This window comes from Myiozetetes cayanensis, unplaced genomic scaffold (genome assembly GCF_022539395.1).
Source record: "Myiozetetes cayanensis isolate MyiCay16 unplaced genomic scaffold, myiCay2020 scf5-8, whole genome shotgun sequence".
Taxonomy (NCBI): Eukaryota; Metazoa; Chordata; class Aves; order Passeriformes; family Tyrannidae; genus Myiozetetes; species Myiozetetes cayanensis.
This window is the reverse complement of record NW_026087742.1, coordinates 97,002,359-97,024,314: the sequence shown is the minus strand read 5'-3', so window position 1 is coordinate 97,024,314 and position 21,956 is coordinate 97,002,359. Positions and strand designations below refer to the sequence as shown.

Below are 21,956 nucleotides of genomic sequence, written 5' to 3'. Positions count from 1 at the left end.
AAGGCCCCATGGAGACCTTATTGTAGCCTTCCAGTACCTAAAGGGGGCCTACAATAAATGTGGAGAGGGACTTTTACAAGGGCGTGTAGTCATAGGACAAGGGGTAATGGCTTTACACTGAGAGAGGAGAGATTTAGATTAAATTTTAGGAAGAAAGGGTGAGGGCGGTGAGGTACTGGTACAGGTTGCACAGAGAAGCTGTCGATGCCCCATCCCTAGTAGTGTCAAGATCAGGTTGGATAGGCCTTTGAGCATCATGGTCTAGTGAAAGATATTCTTGTCCATGGCAGGGGGGTTGGAATTACATGGTCTTTAAGGTCCCTTCCAACCCAAGCCACTCTATGATTCCAATGTAAACAAAAAGGGCTTCAGAAGCTCACACACTTGAAGTATTTTTTAATAGCTAAGAGCCTGTGAGCGTGGACATTGGCTCTTCTGCACTTCTTTCAGATGACAACAAATAGTTGCACACAACCTGCTGGAAAGGGAAAACTGCAATTTTTAAGTTTTTTTTTTTATTTTCAACTTCATGCAAGAAGATGTTTTCACATGCAAATTTATTACCATTAGGAATTCAGATACCTGAAGCATTACTTCAATCAAACTGCTGTGTTCAGGCTACACAGAAAGCATGTTTTCTTCTCCCTTTAACTGAATAACTAACCTTCCTCAAACAAGAGCACTTAAACATTTAAACAGTCCTTATTTTACTAAAACTGATTGAAAAAAGAGAACACTTCACTTTAAAGGCTCTTGAATAAAATAAACATAGACATTGATAGTACACTGAACATTTGCTAAAAAAAAAAAAGATGCATTTTTATAATTTGTTTTCTACAAAATACTACTTGTTAGGTCATTCCACACTTAACAAGTTGATATTTATTTGCTTTAGAAGAATTAATGTGAAAAATTACATCAGTTGTAGGTGAAGTGTAGAGAAGTTGGACTTCTTTTGCAACAGAAAATATTGAAGGTTGTTAACACATGCATGAAAATGTTTGCCAAAGTAATTTTTTCAGTGATTTCTAAAGAAGCAGTTGCACAAGATCATACTATTTCTTCCTCATGAGGAAAAGGGAAGAGGGTGAAAACATTTTGCTTACATAGTTCTGGCAATGTCTTTGTAAGTCCTGCAATGACTGAGACATACTTGCCCCACAGTGTTTATTCCAGAAGAACTTCTCAATTTGACTGTAGCAACGTATATAAAGTAAATGACATAAATGAGTAAAGTAACCTCATGGAGTTCAATGAGGCCAAGTGCCAGGTCGTGTACCTGAGTCAGGGCAATCCCAAGCACAACTACAGGTTGAGAATGGATCAGGGTTAGCCCTGGAGAGAAAGACTTGGGGGTGTTTATGGACAAAAAGCTCAATAATGACTCTGCAATGTGCACTCCCAGCCCAGGAAGCCGAATGTGCCCTGGGCTGCATCACCAGTAGCGTGGCCAGCAGGGCGAGGGAGGGGATTCTTCCCCTCTACTCTGCTTTTGTGAAAATCTATCTTGATTACTGCATCCAGCTCTAGGGTCCTCAACAGAAGAAAGACATGGACCCGTTGGAATGAGTCCAGAGGAGGGCCACTAAGTTGATCAGAGGGCTAGAACACCTTCCCATTGAGGAAAGGCTCAGAGAGCTGAAACTGTTCAGCCTGGAGAAGAGAAGGCTCAGGAGGACCTTACAGCAGCCTTCTGCTACGTAAAGGAGGCTACAAGAACACTGGAGAGGGACTTTTCACAAGGTTATGTAGTGATAGGACAAGGGAGTATGGCCTTAAGCTAAAGGAAGGCAGGTTTAGATTAGATATTAGGAAGAAATTCTTCACTGTGAGGGTAGTGAGGTACTGGAACACGTTATCCAGAGAGACTATGGATTCCCCATCCCTGGAGGTGTCAAGGACCAAGTTGGATGGGGCTCTGAGTAACCCAGACTAGTGGAAGGTCCCCTGCCCACGACAGGAGGGTTGGAACTAGATGATCGTTAAGGTCCCTTCCAACCCAAACCATTCTAGAATTTTATAATTCTAAATAAAGAAGACAAGTTTTAAATAGCTGTATGGCACAAGGCCTGCAAGCAGAGTTCTGATCAACTATTTAAGCAAATGGCCTTTTTGCTTCATACAAAAACCCCCAATCCTTCAAGTCTTGCATTTCAGTAGCTAAGTTCCCAGTTAAGCTGATACTAACAGTGTATATTGGTACTATATTAATTTGAGATCACAGTAGAAAAAAACAAAAACAAACAACAGAATTTAAAGCTACTGGAGTTATGAAAAACTGTGTAGTTCCCAAGAATATTTCCAATCTCTAATTTATTTTCCAATGTCTATTTTACACCACCTATCATTGTACACATGAGAAACTAATTTGTCCAAGTGTGTATTGTGGATTGTTGAGGAGTTTTTCCCCACTGCTAATTAGTCCTCGTAGATATGTAGCCCCAACCCCTATAATGGTAACAAACTAGAAAAAGCTAAGAGAAATAACTATCAAAACATGCATGTATGTTTTATATGTGTGTATATACATACAAGCATCCATATATGCATGATAGATATAAACACATATGTAAATGGACTACTAGCCATTTGTAAATTCTTTTCCATTTGACTCGATTCAGAAGACATAAGATCATTCATGCTCCTGTATTGCTGAAGGTCCTCTTTCTTCCTCCCACAATAATTTGCTGCTGCACCACCTGGTGAGCATGGAGCCTAAATATTCAGCAGGTCTTCCTTATGAAGAGCCTAATAAAGAACTTGGGAATCTCTCCATAGGCTCCTGCTTCTGGCTTGTCAAAGGTTTTTCTAGAATATTACACTTGGGTATTTAGGTCAACTTAGGCATTAAGAATTTATTTTACTTTGGTTTTGTATGGTAAAGGCTATTCCTCCATCTTCAAGAGCTCAACTCAAACAGGAGTAACTACTAAGGTATGAAAGAACTGAAAGAAGCATTTTGCAGTGTTTAATTGGAGTTGAGTCATGCCATGGTCCTACATTTGACAGGCACACACTCTTGGACTTGACACCTATTAAATGTTGAAATACTTTCTGCAAACTGCGATCTTATATATCCTTTTTCACTTTTTGAAATTATGTAACTTTAACAGACATCACAGGAACAAATTAATAGAGTTAGAAGTCAAATGTTCTTAGAAACTAAACAAAAGCAATGACTGTAAACATATCTAGTAGCAGATGGCAACCTTAAGAATTAGATCATAAAGCACGATTCTTTTGATGCCAAATGACTTTTACAAGTGCATGTCATACTGCAGGAAGCCAGAGACTACTGGTCAGAGCAGACATTTTTGTCTTTAACCTTTTGAAAATCTGTGTCAGTTTAGAAATTCTGAAGACTTTTATAAGCAGTATAAGTCACTTTACAAATGCAGAAAGAGAGCCATGTTTAAAGAAGCGCAGACTTTACATCTGTAAAAAGGTAAGCTTTTCTAACTAATTTGAAATCGAAAGAGTAGCATTGTTAAAAATAAAAAAGCACCAATTTTTGTTTTACAGATCAGCAGAATAGTGTAATGCTTTTAAACCATCCTAAAGTTAAGAACATACACAGAATCACATCAAAACTCAGTATAAAAATACTCATCTCATGTTAGATAACTGCTGGTACTCCTGCAAGTTCATAACAAGAGCAGTTTGATTCTTCCGTGGGAGATGATAATGGCTGCTATGGACTAGTACTTTCTTTTCCTATAAAAATAATACCCTAAACTATTAAATATTGCAGTTCAGGAGATGTTGTAGCTCTTTTAAAATGGGAGATGAAACAACCTGAATTCATTGGAAAGCACTCATTAACCTCAGAAGGGAAAAACAGAGCTCAAAGATGAAAGAGGTTCACAAATGATCTTCATCAACTCAACCCCTGCACATCTAACCCCCACAAATGCTGAAAGGCCACTCCCATGTCCAGCCTGGTCACACTGGTTTTGGTAGTAAAAAGGCAACCATAGCACACAGGCCTCAGTAGCACAAAACAACAGCTGCCACCAATTTGTTCCAAACCCAGATTTTAAAAGGAAATATTAAATATGACCACAGAGAAGACGTTAAGCTTGGTTACTATTCAAGTTCTAGAATATACCATGAATTAGATAGATTTGCTAGCCATTTGCAGATTGCTAGCTTCCAAAAATAGAAAACTAAATGCCTTTAGGGTAGCTCAGAAATCATAAAATCAATTCATGTCATCCTGAGTCCAGTTCCTTTTGAGGACAAGAATGCCTTGTTAAAAAAAGAACACATGGAAATGCATATTCTTTCCCATAGTGCAGTCATTCATCATCACACGTTGGTAGTTCACAACACAGGAATTAAATGCCCAAAAGGGGATTCTATTTTGTTGGCTTACAGAAGGCATATCAACACTCTGCATATCAGTGTTCAGGGAAAGACTGTGAGAGAGACCATTTTACAAAACCTCCTGTAGTGCAGTAAAATGGCCAAATGCTACATCTGAAACTGCACGTCAAAATACAATTTAAAAAAAAAAAAAGTTGCTGCAGCTGGTGCCCAGTCATGTGATTTTCATGGATTCCATGATTATAAAGCAAGAATTGTGCTGCACAAACACTGCTAAAATGCTGGCGTAGGAGTATTATTCACATGCTTTTGTGACTCGGCTTCAGCACTGGTGGAGGGAAATCATTTTACTTGTCAAGAGATGCTGCCTGCCTACAGCAGCTTGTCTGCTCCCGGCTGGTTGTGCTGCCACCTCCCCCTCCCTCCAGCCCATCGCCCTCCACACGCGTGCGCACATGTTCACACCCTCCTGGGCTATTCATTTTGAAATCACTATGGTAAGTACAAAGGGCTACAAAAAATTAGAAAAACTAGCAGATGGTCTCTTCAGCTGAGCCATAAGCAAGGCAAAATACAATCATATAAACCCACAAATAAATACTAATATTTTACAAGATTTTATGGTCACGATTAGCGTTTGTGTTTGGTACCGTTCATAATTTCCTCTCCCCTTGGGAGATAATTGCCACTTCTAGAACCAAGGAAAGCCCACAGAAGTTCTTTTTCCTATACATGTGTTCCTTCTGTTACAAAACCAGGAGCTGTCAGAGCTGGTGACAGCAGTGTGTGCACAACCTCAGCTCAGCTGCCACACACCACTTCAGCAGCCACAGTACCAATGACTGCTGAAATCGCTGCTCACACCGCAACAGGCCAGGAGGGGGGCAACCCCCTGCAAGGCAGTCGTTTAAAGGATTTTAACTACATTGTACATACAGCCCCTACGTTTGAAAAGGGTCTGAAAACACTGTACAGTTTTAATTAGAGACCAAATAACAGAGAAAATTGGAGTTGATAAAATGGAAAAACAAATTTTAGTGGTTTCTATTTACGTACGGCATTTTGCAAAGGCACAAGAAAAGTCCAACTTACAGCACTACTGTGTTCCAGTAGCATTCTGTCTTTGCCAAGGATAATACAGAAAAATTCTTTTGGGAAACCTCAAGCCATCCCCCAAAAACCTGTAACTATTGTTTCATGCACACAAATAAGAATCATCTACCTCTGAACAAACTGTAGTATGCTCAACACTCGACAGTTTCTTCAAGCTGAAGAAACTGGTCCCAAGAAATTTGGTCCCAAAATTAATTCTGTCATGCACATTGAAGTATGTGGGGAAAAGGGGGGAAACAAGGGGAAAAGGCATTGCAGAAACTCTGAAATCATCATAGCAAAATTTCCAGTTTGGGTCAGGAAAAGATCAGATCAGAGTTATCAAAAATAAATCTTTCAAAGACAGAAATTAAGAAATACTTACCTTACAGTGCAGTTCCTTTCATCCAGTTTGTTGACTTTAGAGAAAATACACTCCCCATCTTCCTTTAAATCTTCTGCTTGCCTCCTTACTTCAACTGAAACTTCCTAGAAGTGGTTTATAGTACAAATAAGAGACCAAGTCATCGTGTTTCAGACTCTTGAAAAATCTGTGATTATGGAACCTCTTATTTGTGGGTTTGCTCTGTTTGAATATACATGAGGTCAACAGCATAGCATGTTTGAAGCTTGTTTGGTTTTAAGCAGTTCAGTATGCTCTGTGACCTCTTGCACAGCACTCCCGACCTGGCTGTGCTCAGGTTACTGCTCTGCTGATCTACAGAAGAGCTGAACATTTATATAAAACTCTTGCAACTTCCATTTGGCAAAGACAAAAAAAAAATATTAAAAAAAAGAGGGAAAGAAGTTACAGAAGAGCTGCTCACGTTTTAGAAGATGCAAGTACGCACCAGCTTTTGAATCCCCGTGCGTGTACTTTAGTTTCTCAGTAAAACACACAACATTGCTGTTCCAGAATGTTATTATCTCACTATCTTCAAACAACCCCACCCAAAGCATAGCTTTGCATTACAAACACTGAACCTACAGGAAATTTAACTGCACATTAGCAATGGAATAATCTGAATCACATATGCAAAACAACATCTTTATTTACTTCAGTCTGTTGTAAGTATCTTCAATGCACTTATCACCATATTTTCCAGGTGCCTAAACAGGTGTCTGCTTTTTGCCCCAGGAGGCCTATACTGAACTTAAAGGCACTGACTAATAAACCAGAAATGCACACTGGGAATAGATGATATGATTTTTCTGCTGGGTAGGCAATTATTTAATAATTTAGTGCATTTAATTTTCAAAATAACTTCCAGGTGAATATTTTCAGTGCTTGGAATCTCTACCCTAGTAAATTGTCTGCATAGTTAAGTCTGCACATAGAGTTCAAAAATAACTTGTGCAAAACTTAAAAACACAAAAAAACCTTACAGAAAGACAGCCCACAACTTTTAGAGATCAACATTTTTGTTTCTTTTTGAGGTATTCTCATTTTACTCCATGTCTACATGCGCACACACACACACAGAGGTGACGTGTGTATGCATGCAACGGTTTTAGTAGCAGGGGAAAAAAGGAGGAAAAACTAATATACACAACTCCATTGTTTCTAATCTTTTCTTGCATAAGGCGAAGTTCAACACAAGTTGAACACACTGTGACTCCTTGGAAATATCAGACAATCTTGTAGCAGCTTGAACAACATCTTTTAACAGAGAACTAAAGAAACTTGGTTTCTCTGTTTACTTGCAGTGCCACCTGCCAACCATTCCCTGGCCTGCTCAGTTAATTTTTAACTTAATATTTACTTTTAAGTTGAACAGACATTTGGCATCTCTCTAAGGAATAAATGTATACATCTTAAATCAAACAAACTGACATAAAACACTAAGTAGTTTCATTTGTTGCTGTAGTGTAACTTTAACATTAGCAGGCATATTTGTAATCTCTAAACTTTATTAGGCAGAAGTTTTATCCTATGCACCTTTTGTAGCAAGCCAATTTAGAAGAGGAAATCCATGGAAATTATTAGACCATTAACAAAATTGGACAAAAGTACATATTATTTCCCTTAGCAATATTCTTCTTCATCATTTCAGAGAATTGAAAACCTTAAAATGGGGAAGTCAGCCACACAACAAAAAAATAACTCTGGGTGAAGATTGCTTTGATCCACCTAGATCTCTACTGTAAAAAAGAGAATATTATTCAATCAACCACCTTGTTTTCTTCCATCTGGTTACAACACACAAGAAATTACTTGATCTAATTGCTGTTGTGCAGTAAAATATTTGATCTTCCTCATTTTACTTACGAGAGCTACCCACAAAATTTATTCATTGTTTGACCAAAGGCAAACACCAAATTAGACTGTATTCCTAAAGTGGAAATTTTCATAAAAATTCTCTTTCCCCCTCCACACCTCTCCTGTCCCCCACTGCCTTAGGTAGTTTAAAGGATAACGCAAAAGGCACTTGTACCTGTTTGTAGAAATCAGTGGAAGGGGATGATCTAGACCTCTCATGGGTGTATTGGGATTTCCCATGTTGTTCGTGGCCTGCATCAAGGATGTTATCAGCTGAATGGTACCTTCCTGAGCTCCTTGGCTCTATTGGCTTCCGCTGCTCTTTCCATGATGCCTCATACTCTGCAAAGGTTCCCAGGCGCTGTGGCTGTGCAGATTTCACAATCCAATCAGCAGCCTTATTGCTGCTGCTATGGTGAATACTATCTTTTGAAACATGAGCAGTTTCAAGTCCAGCAGAGGCCACCCGAGCCCTTCTCTCATACCACAACTCCTCTCCCTCTTGTCCACCATGAGCTTTCCTCTCAGGCTGTCCCTCTGCTAGACCATGGGGAATTGGTTTCTGTGATGATGATTTTCTAAATGTAGGTTTACTTGTTTCTTCAAAAAATTTCCACCTGTCTGCAAATGAGCCCAGGGCCTCCTCTGGTATATCTGGATGACAATGAGCATGACACTCATCCTCTGACATCCCCACCTCATTCATCTTCTCCGGTTCAGAGTAAGACTTCAGCTTTTGCTCTGTTGTGAACCTCTTCCGGGCTCCAATGCGAGAAACATGATGAGTGCCACTCCCTGCAGGGTTCGGTTTAGCTTGTGTAGCCTCAAAGAATCCAGACACATCTTCAGAAACCAAAGCCAATAACGAAGAGTTGTGACTACCAGTTTTCCGCTCAGGTGACCGGGGCAGATATTCGGCGGGGTTGGGCTCCAAGTCCCGACGTTTGAAGGACGTTGCCCTCAGTACCCTGGCCTGTGCTTCCTTGAGGTGATCTTTGTAGGTGCTGGTAAAGTTTGTGTCTGGGGAGGTGGTGACGTTCTCTGCTGAATCTGGTTTCCAGGAGTCATTGCACTCCTCTGCTTCAGATGACCCTACTAATGTAGCAGTACTTCTACTTTTCTGCAGCTTTGCTCTTCTCATTTGGATCTCATTTCTCAGGGTTGTTGCAAAACGATCACTCCTTCTTGCCTGTTTAGACAAGTGAGTGTCAAATGGGGCCTGTCGTTCTGTTACTGCTTCTTGGTTGCTGTCAGACTGCTTTTTCCCTTCCTGAGCTAAAGAGTGCAACATTGGAGTCTTCTGAGGAGAAATCTTGCTACTCTCATCTTTACCCCACCTAAAATCTTTCTGAGAGGATCTGTTTTCAGTGGTAAGGACACAACCCTTTACATACTCCTGCTGACCCTGCCTAGTTTCACTTTCCTCAGAGCTGCTCTCACAGTTTTTCTTTTGTCCAGACTTCTCAGTATGATTGGGTTTTTTAGCTTCTTCTATTACATCCCGCTCTCTGTCCAGCAGGTAATGACTACTGTTATCACACCTTTTCAGTGAAGATTCAATAGGTTGTTGAGGTAGATAGTATTTTGGGGTTTGGGCCATTGTGATAACTGCAGGATTTTCATGAGGTCCAAGCAATACATCAGTTCCCACTGCAGGTTTCCAGCTGTCATCCTTGAGTTGTAGTGGCTTTGAGCTTCCCTGAGCAGGCTGTTTTGCTGTCACACAATAATATCGACTCTGTCCAGTGTTTTCCACCTTCTGTTCAGCAGCACTGTTCAAAGAGGAAGTGTTGAGCAGGCTGGCTTGGTTTGGACTGTAGCCATGAAAATGATCTGTAGATAACTCCCGAATGCCACTGTAGGACAGATAATGTTGCTGATCTTTAGGTGCAGCTAAGACTCTTGCACTGTGAAAAAAAGTGCTTTCATCGCTGTACTGGTGCTGGTGGTGGTAAGTGTAAGCAGGCTGTGCAAACCGAACGTCGGTGCTGGACAAGGATGACTGCAGTCTGTTCACAGGTCCTGCATTACTATTGTACCTTTCACCAGCTGAAGAAAAGGCATGTTCTGAACTGAGATCGGATTTATAATTTGAGCTGCTGATCCTCCTGTCGCATGCTCTGGAGAGACGTCGCTGCTGCTCCAGAGTTTCCAAGCTCCAATCGTTCCTGGGCTGAGAGCGGTTCAGGGCTGTAAAGTGCTGCGTGCTGGCACCCTCTGAGTATGCAGGGCCATGGGCTTTCTCATGGCCTTTGGTAGCAGCAAAGCTGTCGCTACGAAGAGGTGGGGGTGGGGGGGGAGGAGATGAAGACTTCTTTTTATCAGGAACATACCAGACAGGTCCAAAACTGGATCTTCCAGAGCTAGTGAGCTTGCTATCTGGGTGTTCCTCTATTCTAGGACTTTTGTTGTTCTCATATTGAATGGGAGTTGGCAAATACCCAGGTTTGTCCTCTATTCCACTGCTGTCATTCAAAAACTGGCCAGACTTGCTTCCATGCTTAGCAGTCTCCCAGTGGCCCACTTTGTATAGCATGTTCTCTGTTGAAGAAGTGTCTGCGCTGGACAGAGTGTGGTCAGGGGTGCTGGAACTCGTGGAGAAAGACCCATAGGCTGAATCCCGCTTACTCTGGCTCCCTAGATGATCAATGCTACTATTAGACCTTGCAGAAGAAAGTCTTCCATACTGGGTTACTTGTGGAGTGTGGTCCCAGCTGTCCATACTTCCCAAAGAGCTGAATTGGTCAGAAGTGCGATATAGACTTGACTGGTCCCACGAGTTTGACAGGTCATGAGAAGAACAGCTACTGTAGGAAATGAAGAAAAGTATCAAAATAAACAAACCAATCAAAAAAAAGACACAACTTTTATATATAGCCACCCATATTAATAACCTTGGTTAAGATCCATATGCGCAGGAGGTAAGGACAAACAACCTAATAAAATTGAAAGTTTGAACACAAAGTCAACTCTGCCACTGATTCAAAGCTTGAAATCCTAGTAACTAACTCAACTTCCCTATGTAAGTTCACCAGTAAGTAATATGCATTTATCTTCTTGAAGGTTTCCCTCTCTCTCTGCAACTTGTTGATTTTGCTGACTTTGCTTTTAGAAAAATAGTTTGAGCTTCATTAGCTTCCTCTTTCCCAGGACAAGCATCAACTTATTTTCCAGGCACCCCAATTCTTCCAGCTATTAATGTACTTCCCTCCTCATCTCTGTAAATGACACTCTAAATGTCTTCAGCACATAAAGTTATTCCCTTGTTATAAAGTTATTCCCATAAGTTAAATCCAAATCTGCCCATTCATTTGATATTCTGACTTTTAGGCGGAGGTTCACTAAATACATTTGTCTCAAACCCCACCATTTCAGTTGTGAGCATGCATCTTATCAGTGTGGTTTCAAACCAGTCTCAGGTTGACACCCTTAGAACAATGTAATTCTATTCCACCCAGTTCTACAACACTGACAGGAAAACTTCAGGAGAAGATGCCAGAGCAACATAAGCTCTGCGTGGTCGAAGTTATACTTCTGACCTTCCTGCAAGAACCCTTACTGCCTCTAGTTTCTCCCTGCCACTCTTTCATTTACAGAAACATCATCTTTGACACTGTACTTTCTCTGGGTCTTTTACCAAGGACACTATTCCAAAATCTTGCTGCTTCTCATCCTTTCCTACCCAATGAGTTCTCCATTTTCTTTCATTTCTTTTCTCTCTCACAGCATCCATCTCCTGTCAACCCAACACACTGATGCTGAGGTAACAGTCTTCCCAATTATTCTCATCACATCTCCCTGTTTGAACTTCACTGGCAGCTCCTCCTGCTTTTGTGTACCAAATTCAAATTCTTGCCCTTGCATGCAAAGCCTCTTGGTAGAAATTCCCAGAATTATTCTACTTCCCTACAGCTATAATTACATGAAGCATCTATCAAATCCAGTGCAGTAAAGAAACCTGTGAAAGCTAGCAATGAAATTAGATTAGTCCACATAAAAAATACAAAGATTTATACAGATGTTTTCTTCTGTCAAAAAATATTGCAAAGGTCAACTCAACAGTTCTTTGGAATTTAGTACTAACAGGAGAATTGCTTTTCCCCCCTTTTGTGGTCAAAAACAATGTATATGAAATAAGATATACTTTATGCTTATATTCTAAAAGCATTTTATTAACAAAATACAATAACATTGGCCTCCTCTTGTGGGGTTTTTTGTTCTTTCATTCATTTATTTTCAGCATTTAAAACATCTAGCTGAATCCCCCAAAAGGTCTTAAACGTCATCTTAGGTTGATAGACTGTTTCATGCAAAAAGTGTCTTGGTCATTACTAGGATTTCCTTTGCCAATGAATAATGCAAGCCAGATATTACTAAGAATTGTTGACATTTACCCACCCTCTTCAGCACTAAGGAGATTATAGAACTGTTAAGGTTGAAAAAGACCCTTGGGATCATAAAATCCAACCAGATACTTGGCATTGATTAAAATAAAGATGACACTTGTGCAGGAAAGCCTCAATTTACAAACTACAGGTCTCACGTAAATCTGCCGCTATCACATGTGCAGCAGAGATCATCAGTGTAATAGGTCAAAGCCCTGCCAGAAAACGCCAAATGGAAACCCAGCAGATGCATCAAATACTTTAAAGGAAGGACAGGCAGATTTCTGATGGCATGTTACTGCAAAGCATGGCCTCCTGCAGGGCAATCCTCCTATGAACCCTGACATGGAAGTCAAAAAGCCAATTCTATGACTGAGCCTGGCATCCCAGGATACCTTTCTCTCAACAGCTTTTTTAGAGTGGATTCACAAGACCATTGTGGATTCACACTGCTGGTCAAAGTTTGGCAAGTGAAATTCAGAAATAATCTAAAAACACCATCCTTGGCCACTTTGGCCAAAAAGCACCTCACCCAACTCTGGGGCATGAGTTTCTGCTTCTGGGCCCTTACAGAAATGACATCATCTCAGTAAATCAGACCACATTCAACTGTATGGGATTACAAATCAGATGTACCTGATCCTAACTGCCCCAAAACCTCAGTTTAAGCAGCCTTCTAAAAGTATAGTTGCCTCACAAACACACCTGTAAGGCACGAACAAAGTAAAATAGGTTGTTGGCTGCAACTGTACAGCCAAGGGCACAGAAAAAAGCCAAAGCCTGTAGGGTCCTCTATTTTAGTATATCCTACTGGAAGAAAGTACAGAGTTTAAACTTGCAACAACTTAAGAAAGTTCCTATACACACCTCCCAGAAAAGTGCGCTCAGCCTTATTTAGGATGGGTTAGGAATAAAGCCTGTGTCCCTGTTTTTAAGGTATGACCTCTGTGAAAAAGACTAAAGGCTCACAGAGGGAAATGAAGACACCAAAAGCGTTACAAGTTTTACCTCTCTAGCCTTGCATGAGAAGCACCTAGACCTAGCCTAGTGCTCCCAAGATAGCTTACAGTTTTTGAATTAAAGTCACACCATAAAAACCCTCCACATACAGTGCTGGATGTGGAGGGCTGTGCTCCAGAACTACCCTCTCTCCTATATATAGGCTCTTCTGATTTGTCTGCCTTCCTCTAACTTCATGCACCTTCTCAAAGGTTCAAATTCATCAGGCCACCTAAAAAATCCAAACCATCAATATCAACCAAACAGCAATTAAAAAAACCCAAACCCAATCCAAATCAAATTGCCTACCTTAATCTCTCACCTACCTAGATAGTAAGGACAAACTTCAGGGGTCTGTTTTGGTCAGCTGTGCCCCATTCCACCAACACAAAAATTCCAGGTATATCTTGCCTGGAAGAGAGCAAAAGCATCTCTCCCTCTAAATGAACTCCCCATGTTTTACAAGTGATTTTGTGAATTTTCATACTCACAGAGAGAATGCAGGCAGGCACATTCAGAGGAGATTTTAGGCTGTGAATACCAGTCTCAGATGCTTAGCTCAATGAAGGACAGAAACAGCCCAGGGATGGGATGCTTGGGCTAGAAATATCCCCTCCTCAGGCTATTTTCCTTATCTCCTTGCATATGGATGCTTTCAGCTACTGATTGCTGTGCCTCCCGATCAGCTCATTGCTTCTCTGTTTTGTGAATTGTACTTTAAAAGTGGGGAATCCCTGATGCTGCTCACCTCTTTCTGCAGATCAGCAAGCTCAAAGAAACCCCCTCTGCAAGTCTGATCCTCAAAAGACCCAAATCCTTGGGCTGCCATTTTGGGAATGCTGGGCCCCTCGAGCAGCTGCAGTCTGAAACCAGCTCTGCCACTGAAACTGTCTTGGACAACAGACACCGGGTCTGACAAAGCTCCCCAATACATCACCTTTCAGTTGGGCAGCAAAGGCAGCCAAGGGGTTCAGGATAGCAGTGACCTGGGAACCCTGCTATTAGACTGTGCTAAAGCCACTAAATCTTTGGTCAGCATCTGAGAAAAAATGAGAAAGAATTTACCCTTCTTATTAATATTAGTCTACCAGTAATTGCTATTTCTGATACCCCCCTCTCTTCCTTAATACACACAATTTCCTGACCAAACCTCATTTCAAACTGGCCTTGAACCGATATTTTTTTTCCTCTTCCAAGTATTGGGGCACACCCAGTTCCTATCAAATCACACCTCGAGACACGTGTCTTGTAGTATTTTACTTTCACAAGGTAAAAGGACAACCACCAGGAAGAGCAGGAAGAATTAACTGATTTACAGTTCAGTTAGACGACTCATTAATAGTAGAAATACTCTTGAGCTATAGTATTGCAATGAGGAACACAGTAGAAGTTTTTAGAAGTTTCTGAATTTTCTTTCTGTGTACAAGGACTTCTACTGTCTTCAGATCTATAAATCTAAATCAACCCATCTACACAATATTTAAATACAAACTTTATATCAGTGTAAGCCAGCAGCAACTATAATCAAGGATTTGCTAAAACTTCTGCTAATATAGTATTACAAAAAACATTTAAAAACATTTCTGCCTAATGTTAACATTGATACTTTCTTCAAGAGCAGACAGTAAGTGATTTTAAAAACAGCAAGAAGCTTCCAAAGAAAACAATGTAAAAACAACTGTAAAAATGTAAATAATGCTCTTTTGTTTTGACCACCACAATAAATTAAAATCAAGAAGTAAGGATGGACAATGTACAGCAGTCAGTATAGAAAACAGAAGTCTACTTCTCAAACTGGGATTGTAAACAAGACTCATTTTCTTTAATGCTTGGTGTAACTATGCCCCAATAGGAACTGAAAAGTAAAAAGTAACAAAAAGAAAAAAACCAAACGAACAAAAAACCCACAACACCCTCCCCCCCCAACAAACAAACAACAGCCAAATAACCCCTTGGGAAATGCTAAAGAATGTCATCTACGAGCAGGAAGCAAAACAAGAACCTGTACCCAGGCACAAACAGCCATGACCCAAAGGTTTACAGTTGCACAGTTCAACCTGTATGGGTGCTAGCCTTTCTCCCTTAGTGTTGAACGAGACCTAACAAATATTAAGGGGTTTTAAACAGGGACTGAAAATCATTGGTCTTATTACCTCTCTACACAAGCAGGATCACAGGTGTAGGGAAGATCAGATTACAGAAAGACAGTTTAACTAATAAACCCAATAATATCTTTAAGTCCAACAGTAAAACATTCCACACCCTCCCTTTAGAAAAAGCCCTTTTAATTGTCTGAAACAATATTCTTCAATTTCTTCTCCCTTTCCTATTTCACGTTATGAATGTTAATTTTGAGGGTTTCTTTGCCTTAGGATTTTACCAGTGGACACTGAAAGGAAATGCAGAACAAGAAGCAGAACATTTTGACTGCCTAGAAAGATAATTTCCTACCTTTCAGTCATATGCAGGTATCACATACTGTTTCTGAAATCCACTCATCCGTATGTCAAACTTCCCAAACTCCCCCCTTAAGCACTAAAAGCACAGGCAAAACTAAAGAACTATAATACAACAATTCTGCATTTGTTGTTTTAAAAAAAACCCCACTCAACGACATGACCAACATTATTATTGTGTCAGTGTTAGAGCTTAATGTGTGTAACTTTAAGCAGAGACTCACCTTGCATGATAGCGCGAGTGCCAGGCGGCGCAGGCATTAGACGAGGAAAGGTGTGACGTGGCTGTCTCAGGCTGACTTTCCGTAAATTTGGTTGCGTGCCAGGAGTGTGGCCTACAGGCTAGGTCATTTCTCCTGAAAAGAAGAGAGGTAGAGTGTACTAGTTTAATGCAAACAGTTCAATAAGGTGATTACGCAGCAAAAAAATCTACCAGGGTGGTAGTAAAATGTTTCACAGATAGGACAAAGGCATAATGACATAAGGACAGGAAAACTTTCTGCATGCATGCCAGTTTGAAAAGACATCACCATTTATTCAAAATGCTTGAGATGCACTGAAATGCCAATACTCTCCCAAGTCTGTGTTTGGATAGTTTCTTGGATTTTTGTTTCCCTTTTTTGGTTTATTTTATTTAGTTTATTTTTTTGGAGGGGGGGGAGGGGGTGGGTGTTTTTCACAATGCACAGAGGCAGATAAATAAATTTTAAAGTATGACACATATCCAGAGCTTTAACAGTTAAAGCTAATACTGAGAGTTAAGACTTGTTTACAACTTGACAACAGTAGGGCTTTGGTAAGGTTTTACTGTAGGTAGGTGCATATGGGAGGAGCTGGGAAGAAAAGTGGTAATGACAGGAAGGATTAAAGCCACGTATATTGTTTCATAGTAATAGTGATATAACTAATCATTTTAACTCCAGCCAAGTTCTGCTTCAGCTCTTGAAATGTTTGGCACCCCAGAAACGTGGTGGGGGGGGGTGTTTGGTCTGGGGTTTTCTGGATTTGTCCTTTAAAGATTACATCTCAAAAACAATTCAGCAAAGCATGTAAGTTCCACAAATATTTACTTGGATATCATCTCCAAGCATACATGGTCACTTAACTGAAGAGATCCCTTCTAAGAAGTGCAACAGTAAGTTCTTAGAGCTTTGCACCTTAAAAACTGTTCTGCAAAACTGCTCCATGCTCCATACTCCTCTACCCCTTCCTTCTACTCAGGAATTAGTAACAACAGCTTGTACTTCCTTCCAAGGACTTGCTCTTTGTAACACCTCTCAGCACTCATGAAATAAGTGCATTCTTTTTTTCCCCCAAGGTTAAATAAACCTCCTGGGTGGAATCCAGCTACTTCTGTTTTAGTGAGCAGATGCCAAGTACAGGCCATTTGTCTAGACCCTCTCAGTCACCTGGGAATGAAGCAGGAACTTCTTTGAAGGTAATTCATCCTGCTTTTCTCCTTGGTTCATCCTGGAGGAAGTGTAATTTAAAATTTAGATGAGGTATAAGGTTTGATAAATCCCATCCTTCCAAGGCAGAGTCTGAAATAAAGGCTTACAGGACCTTAGTTCTTGAGATTTTTTTAACGCACTTATGTTTTCACAAAATTTATTACTTCAAGGTTTAGTCATTTGTCTGAGTTACAGAAGTAATTTGCTACACTGAGAAAGTGTTCCCTATTTTCAATTTGAACTTTAAAGGTAGTTCTAGTTGTTTTTTAACTCATTCTCCCTTTTTATAAATTTAAGTTACCAGACAGCCACTGGATTTAGAGACCAAAACTAAAGCTCATTGTAGACCAAATATCTTTGAAACAGGTCAAATTTGAGTACATGGCTTTTCACAGTATATTCATGAAGATCTGAAGAAATCAATGATGAATTGCCTTTCCAAGCTTTGCATGCAGGATCACAAAAGGAGAATAATAATTCTACAGGGAAACTGTAATTTCACTGTCACTAAAAAAAGAAGTAATTGTTTCCATAAACAAAAGTCTACTCTTCACAGCATGACAAAAGAGAAAACAGTGAAGCAGAGCATCACTATGTTGTCCATTCTTGGTAGGACACGTTATTCAGAGAGGAGAGGAGCCCCAATATTCTTAGTGCAAACAAATGCAAAGATTCTGCTCAGCTATGCGATGACAGGCTCCAGAAGGTCCTTGTGTGTTACAAGCCTGTGTGAAGGTATGGAAAACAAATCATATCACTGTTCAGCTGCACAGAACATTGAATGTTTTTTCCCCACCACTACTCATTTCTAAGGTGCTGACACCAACTCAGCAAACTACAAATACCTACTGAGCACATTCAACAGACATCTTAGGCATCAATTCAGCTAAAAAGGTTTATGTATTATGAGACAATTACTTTTCTATGATGCACTACCAAGGAAACACAAGACTAGAAAACTAGCACAATATAAGCAGCATTTGGAGCATAAGGAACACAGGGTTGGGAAGAGGGCTTCTGCGATGGTTTGGGCTTGGCAAATGGTAGGAGGAATCCAATCACTGGGAAGAAACAGAAGGGATGCATATGTAAAGTCTGTACTGTACCTCATGGAACTTCTCAAGATCTTCATAAGATAGTTCCTCGCTACATGAATATCATTTTCAGATGGCATTTTCTGTGCTACAATATCCACCACCACTTTCATCTTCCTGAACAGCCAAGCAAGGGGAGGAACAGACTGGACTGAGTTGTGACATAAGGCAAGCCAAGTGGACAAAAATTTACAAATTCTGTTTAATGTTTTGTATTTGTGCACACAGAGATATTTTTGAGAGGTTTAGGGTTTTTTTGACATAATTGTCTCAATGGCCTAGAAATACTGGTGGGATACCTAGAAGGTGGAATCATGTAGACACCTGCTTTTGTTGTGAAGTTCTGTGCATACTCAAAAATGCTTTCTGATGGATTCTCAACATTTAACTACAATTACTATGCCCTGCACTTCAAGAAACAATTTTTTCTAAAAAGTGAAGTGCAGCATAAATATCGATTCCAAAACTTAGCAAAATGGGTAGATTAAAAGATTCAAAACAGGAATATTTTGCAGGCAACTAAAGAAGCTGGAAGTTGAGCATTTATATTCTAATGTAATAGCTCTGTACTAATTCTGAGTGACAGAATGAGATCATCTGAACCTACAACCCAGAAAACCTCTAGCAATAATGGAAGCATTATTAAAAGCATTTCACTGAAAGTGTCTTTCCACCAGTGCTTTTATAGAAGCTGCTGGAAGGAAAATGTTGATAAGTATTGAAGAAGATATATTACAAAGGAAAAAAGATAACAGGCTAGCAGATACAGCAACATAGGCATTTATTTCCCCAGCACCACCTTTAACAACAGAATTTGTTTTATTCTTATCTACCAAACAGCACCTCTGTTGTAACCCTGTCATACAGGCTTTTGCATTTGGAATAACCAAAGCAAAAAGGTGACAGGCATTTCCAGGTAGAAAACAACCGCTAGAATTTATTTCATAGAAACACAGAATGGTTTGGGTTGGAAGGGACCGTAAAGATCACTCAGTTCCAACCCCCCGCACCACGGGCAGGGGCACCTTCCACTAGTCAGGTTTCCCAAAACCCCACCCACCCTGGCTTTGAACACTCCCAGGGATGGGGCATCCACAACCGCACAACCTGTTCCAGTGCCTCCCCACCCTCACGGTAAAGAATTTCTTCCTAATATGTAATTTGTCTGTTAACGTTTCATTCCCAGCCCCCTGCTGAATCGGCAAAGGGCTGACTGCTGGCTCACACATAAGCCTGAGGCTGCACCTTTCGCTGCAAGCAGCGGCAGCATCACACGACAGGGGCTATATGTGTCGTAGTTCTGAATCAAAAAACTGGCTTTTCATTCCTTTTTAAAGGCTATCTTTTGTTATTTCTCGTCCTTACGCTGCCCCAAATTTACCGATCCCTACGATCACATTTCACATTAAATCTATACAATTCTTCAAAATGGCTGAGTTCGTCGGGGGAGGAGGGCGGGGGAGAGGATGAAACCCGTTTTGCCTTCACCCAAAAGCCGCCCACCCTTCCCGCGCTGCCCTCCGGGGATGTGGCATCCCAAAGCCCTGCCGGCGCTGCCCTGCGGGGATGTGGCATCCCAAAGCCCTGCCGGCGCTGCCCTGCGGGGGTGCCCCATCCCGACCCCAGCGCGGCGCTGCGGGGCGGGCGGCGGGGGCGGCCCACAGCCCCCCCTGCCGGCCGCGCCCTCGGCGGGCAGGCCCCGGCACGGCCGCTCGGTGTCCCGAACTGCCGCTCGCTGTGGTCGCTACTGTGCTCACTCCTCGCGTTGTTCAAGCGTTCCTCAGGCCGTCAGAGCGGCACGCTGCCCTGTGACCCCGGAACGACACACGGTAGTATTTTTTTCTCCCTGGTGACTGCAGAATTCCGCTCCCCATCAGCAGTAATCGTTTCTAGCCAGGGCTCCCCGTAGCACAATAAACTAGAAGTGGGCATTAGATGCCAGCCCTTGCAAATGCAGTGCTTCCTACTGTTCATCTGTATCACCTGTGCCAGGAAATAAATAATGGAATCAATCAAAGAATGGCCTGTGTTGGAAGGGACCTTACAGATCATCTAGTTCCAATCCCCCTGCCACAGGCAGTGACATCTTTCACTAGACCAGGTTGCTCAGAGCTCTGTCCAGCCTGCCCTTGAACACATTAAGGGATGGGGCATCCACAACTTCTCTGGGCAACCTGTTCCAGTGCCTCACCATCCTCAGAGTAAAGAATTTTTTCCTAACATCTAATCTAAACCCACTGTCTTTCAGTTTGAAGCCATTCCCCCTGTCCTGTCACTACATGTCCTTGTAAATAGTGTCTCTCCATCTTTCTTGTAGGCCCCTTAAGGTTCTGGAAGACTGCAATTAGGTCAGCCTTCTCCTCTCCAGGCTGAACATTCCCAATTTTCTTAGCCTTTCCTCACAGGAGAGGTGCTCCATCTGTCTAATGAACTTAGCGGCCCTCCTCTAGACTCACTCCAACAGGTCCATGTCCTTCCTGTACTAGAGATGCCAAAGCTGAACACAGTACTCAAGGTGTGGTCTCACCATAATAAAACCTAGGTTCAGGCAAGAAATTCCAATTTTCTAATTTAAAAGGAAAGATCAGTCAGTGGTTTCAGTCAGAAATGAGCTGAGTCTACAACTGAGCTGAGTCTGCAGAAGCATCAATTTTCTTTTACTCTTCATGTTACACACTATCAGCCCTAATTATCTGAGTTAAAACTCTTGTAGCAATTATTTATATTAAAGATTCTTTTTTAAAAAATATATTCAGTTTTCAGTCAAATTTCTACAGAAAGCTGCAGACTGCTGTTTCACAGTCTAGTCCATGTGTTTCAAAGAATACCACGCAAACACCAGAATTAGGGAACCAGTCAGTGCAGTGACACTGAACAGCAGCTATCAAAATAAAACTATTCTCCCTTCATTCACCACGATGCAACACAAGACTTTTCAGCAGTGCAGCAAAGCCTCTCTCCAGCACTTTGTTTTTAAAGTAGCCCAAGTTCACTTTTTCGCAGTTACAGCAGGACGTCCAAACTACTGACAGTCATTTTAAACCTTGTCCATAACCAGAAATTTGTCCCAATCCCAGTGTAACTGGCTACAAGACTGTGCCAAGGATGCAAGGCTAAGGAGGTGCAGAAAGGCTGCAAGCCTTGAGATAAAATGGAAACCTGCACAAGCTTAAAGGTCAAATGAACAATTCATTGGCATTCTCAAATAAGAAACACTCTCAGGCACTGCACATACTGAGAGGTACAGCTCACAAGGTGCCCTTAGGTTGTTTCAAAGCCAAATAAACCAAACCATGCTGCACTTGTTTGTCCTACAGAAACATATGACCAGTTACAAACAGTGCTGCCCCATGCCAGCCGTGCAAGTCAGTGAACAGGGCTCCAGCTTTTGGGATGTCCTCAGCAAGCCACTCATATATTGATTTTTAGTCCATGTAGAGAAAATGTCAAGATTTTGTAGTGACAGCACAGATGCCCTTGTTTGTCTGCTTATAAATCCCAAACAGCTTCATAGTTCTCAGCTTTCTCACCTCTCCTCCTTTACAGTAACACTAGGCCAGACATACCAACACTTCATTAACCATTTTTTTTTAAATAAATCTGTATGTGCTACAGGAAAAAAAGTCCTTCAAATCCACATCTTTTTTTGGTTTGGTTTTTTTTCATTTTGCAGTTCACCAATCTTGTGCTCAATGGAACAAAATACACTAGAAGACCAACATATAATGCAATTAACTGTGTATGCAAAAGGTCACTGTAAATAAACTACTAAATCACTTAATTTATTAAAAACATTATTTGGATTTTTTTAGTCTTCTGAATCCTTGAGAGGAAATAAAAAGGAGGCTGAAAACCACCATGACGCTGCAGTTACTCACACAGGCCTCAAATAA

General features: G+C 41.0%; 1 protein-coding gene across 3 annotated transcripts in view; it reads right to left on the bottom strand.

Annotated features, from left to right (window-relative positions):
- Window positions 1-21,956, bottom strand: part of SHROOM2 (shroom family member 2) — a 120,469-nt gene that overhangs the window by 31,030 nt on the left and 67,483 nt on the right. The window contains exons 1-4 of one of the 3 annotated variants that reach the window (XM_050332925.1): window positions 16,928-16,961; window positions 15,743-15,874; window positions 7,854-10,485; window positions 5,804-5,907 (exon numbers count right to left, since the gene is read on the bottom strand). In XM_050332925.1, the coding sequence (XP_050188882.1) occupies window positions 5,804-5,907; window positions 7,854-10,400 (2,651 nt within the window). In that variant the 5' untranslated portion in view covers window positions 10,401-10,485; window positions 15,743-15,874; window positions 16,928-16,961. Of the gene's footprint in view, window positions 1-5,803; window positions 5,908-7,853; window positions 10,486-15,742; window positions 15,875-16,927; window positions 16,962-21,956 lie in introns of those variants that run through there. The other 2 variants (XM_050332923.1, XM_050332924.1) reach the window with 2 other exon arrangements.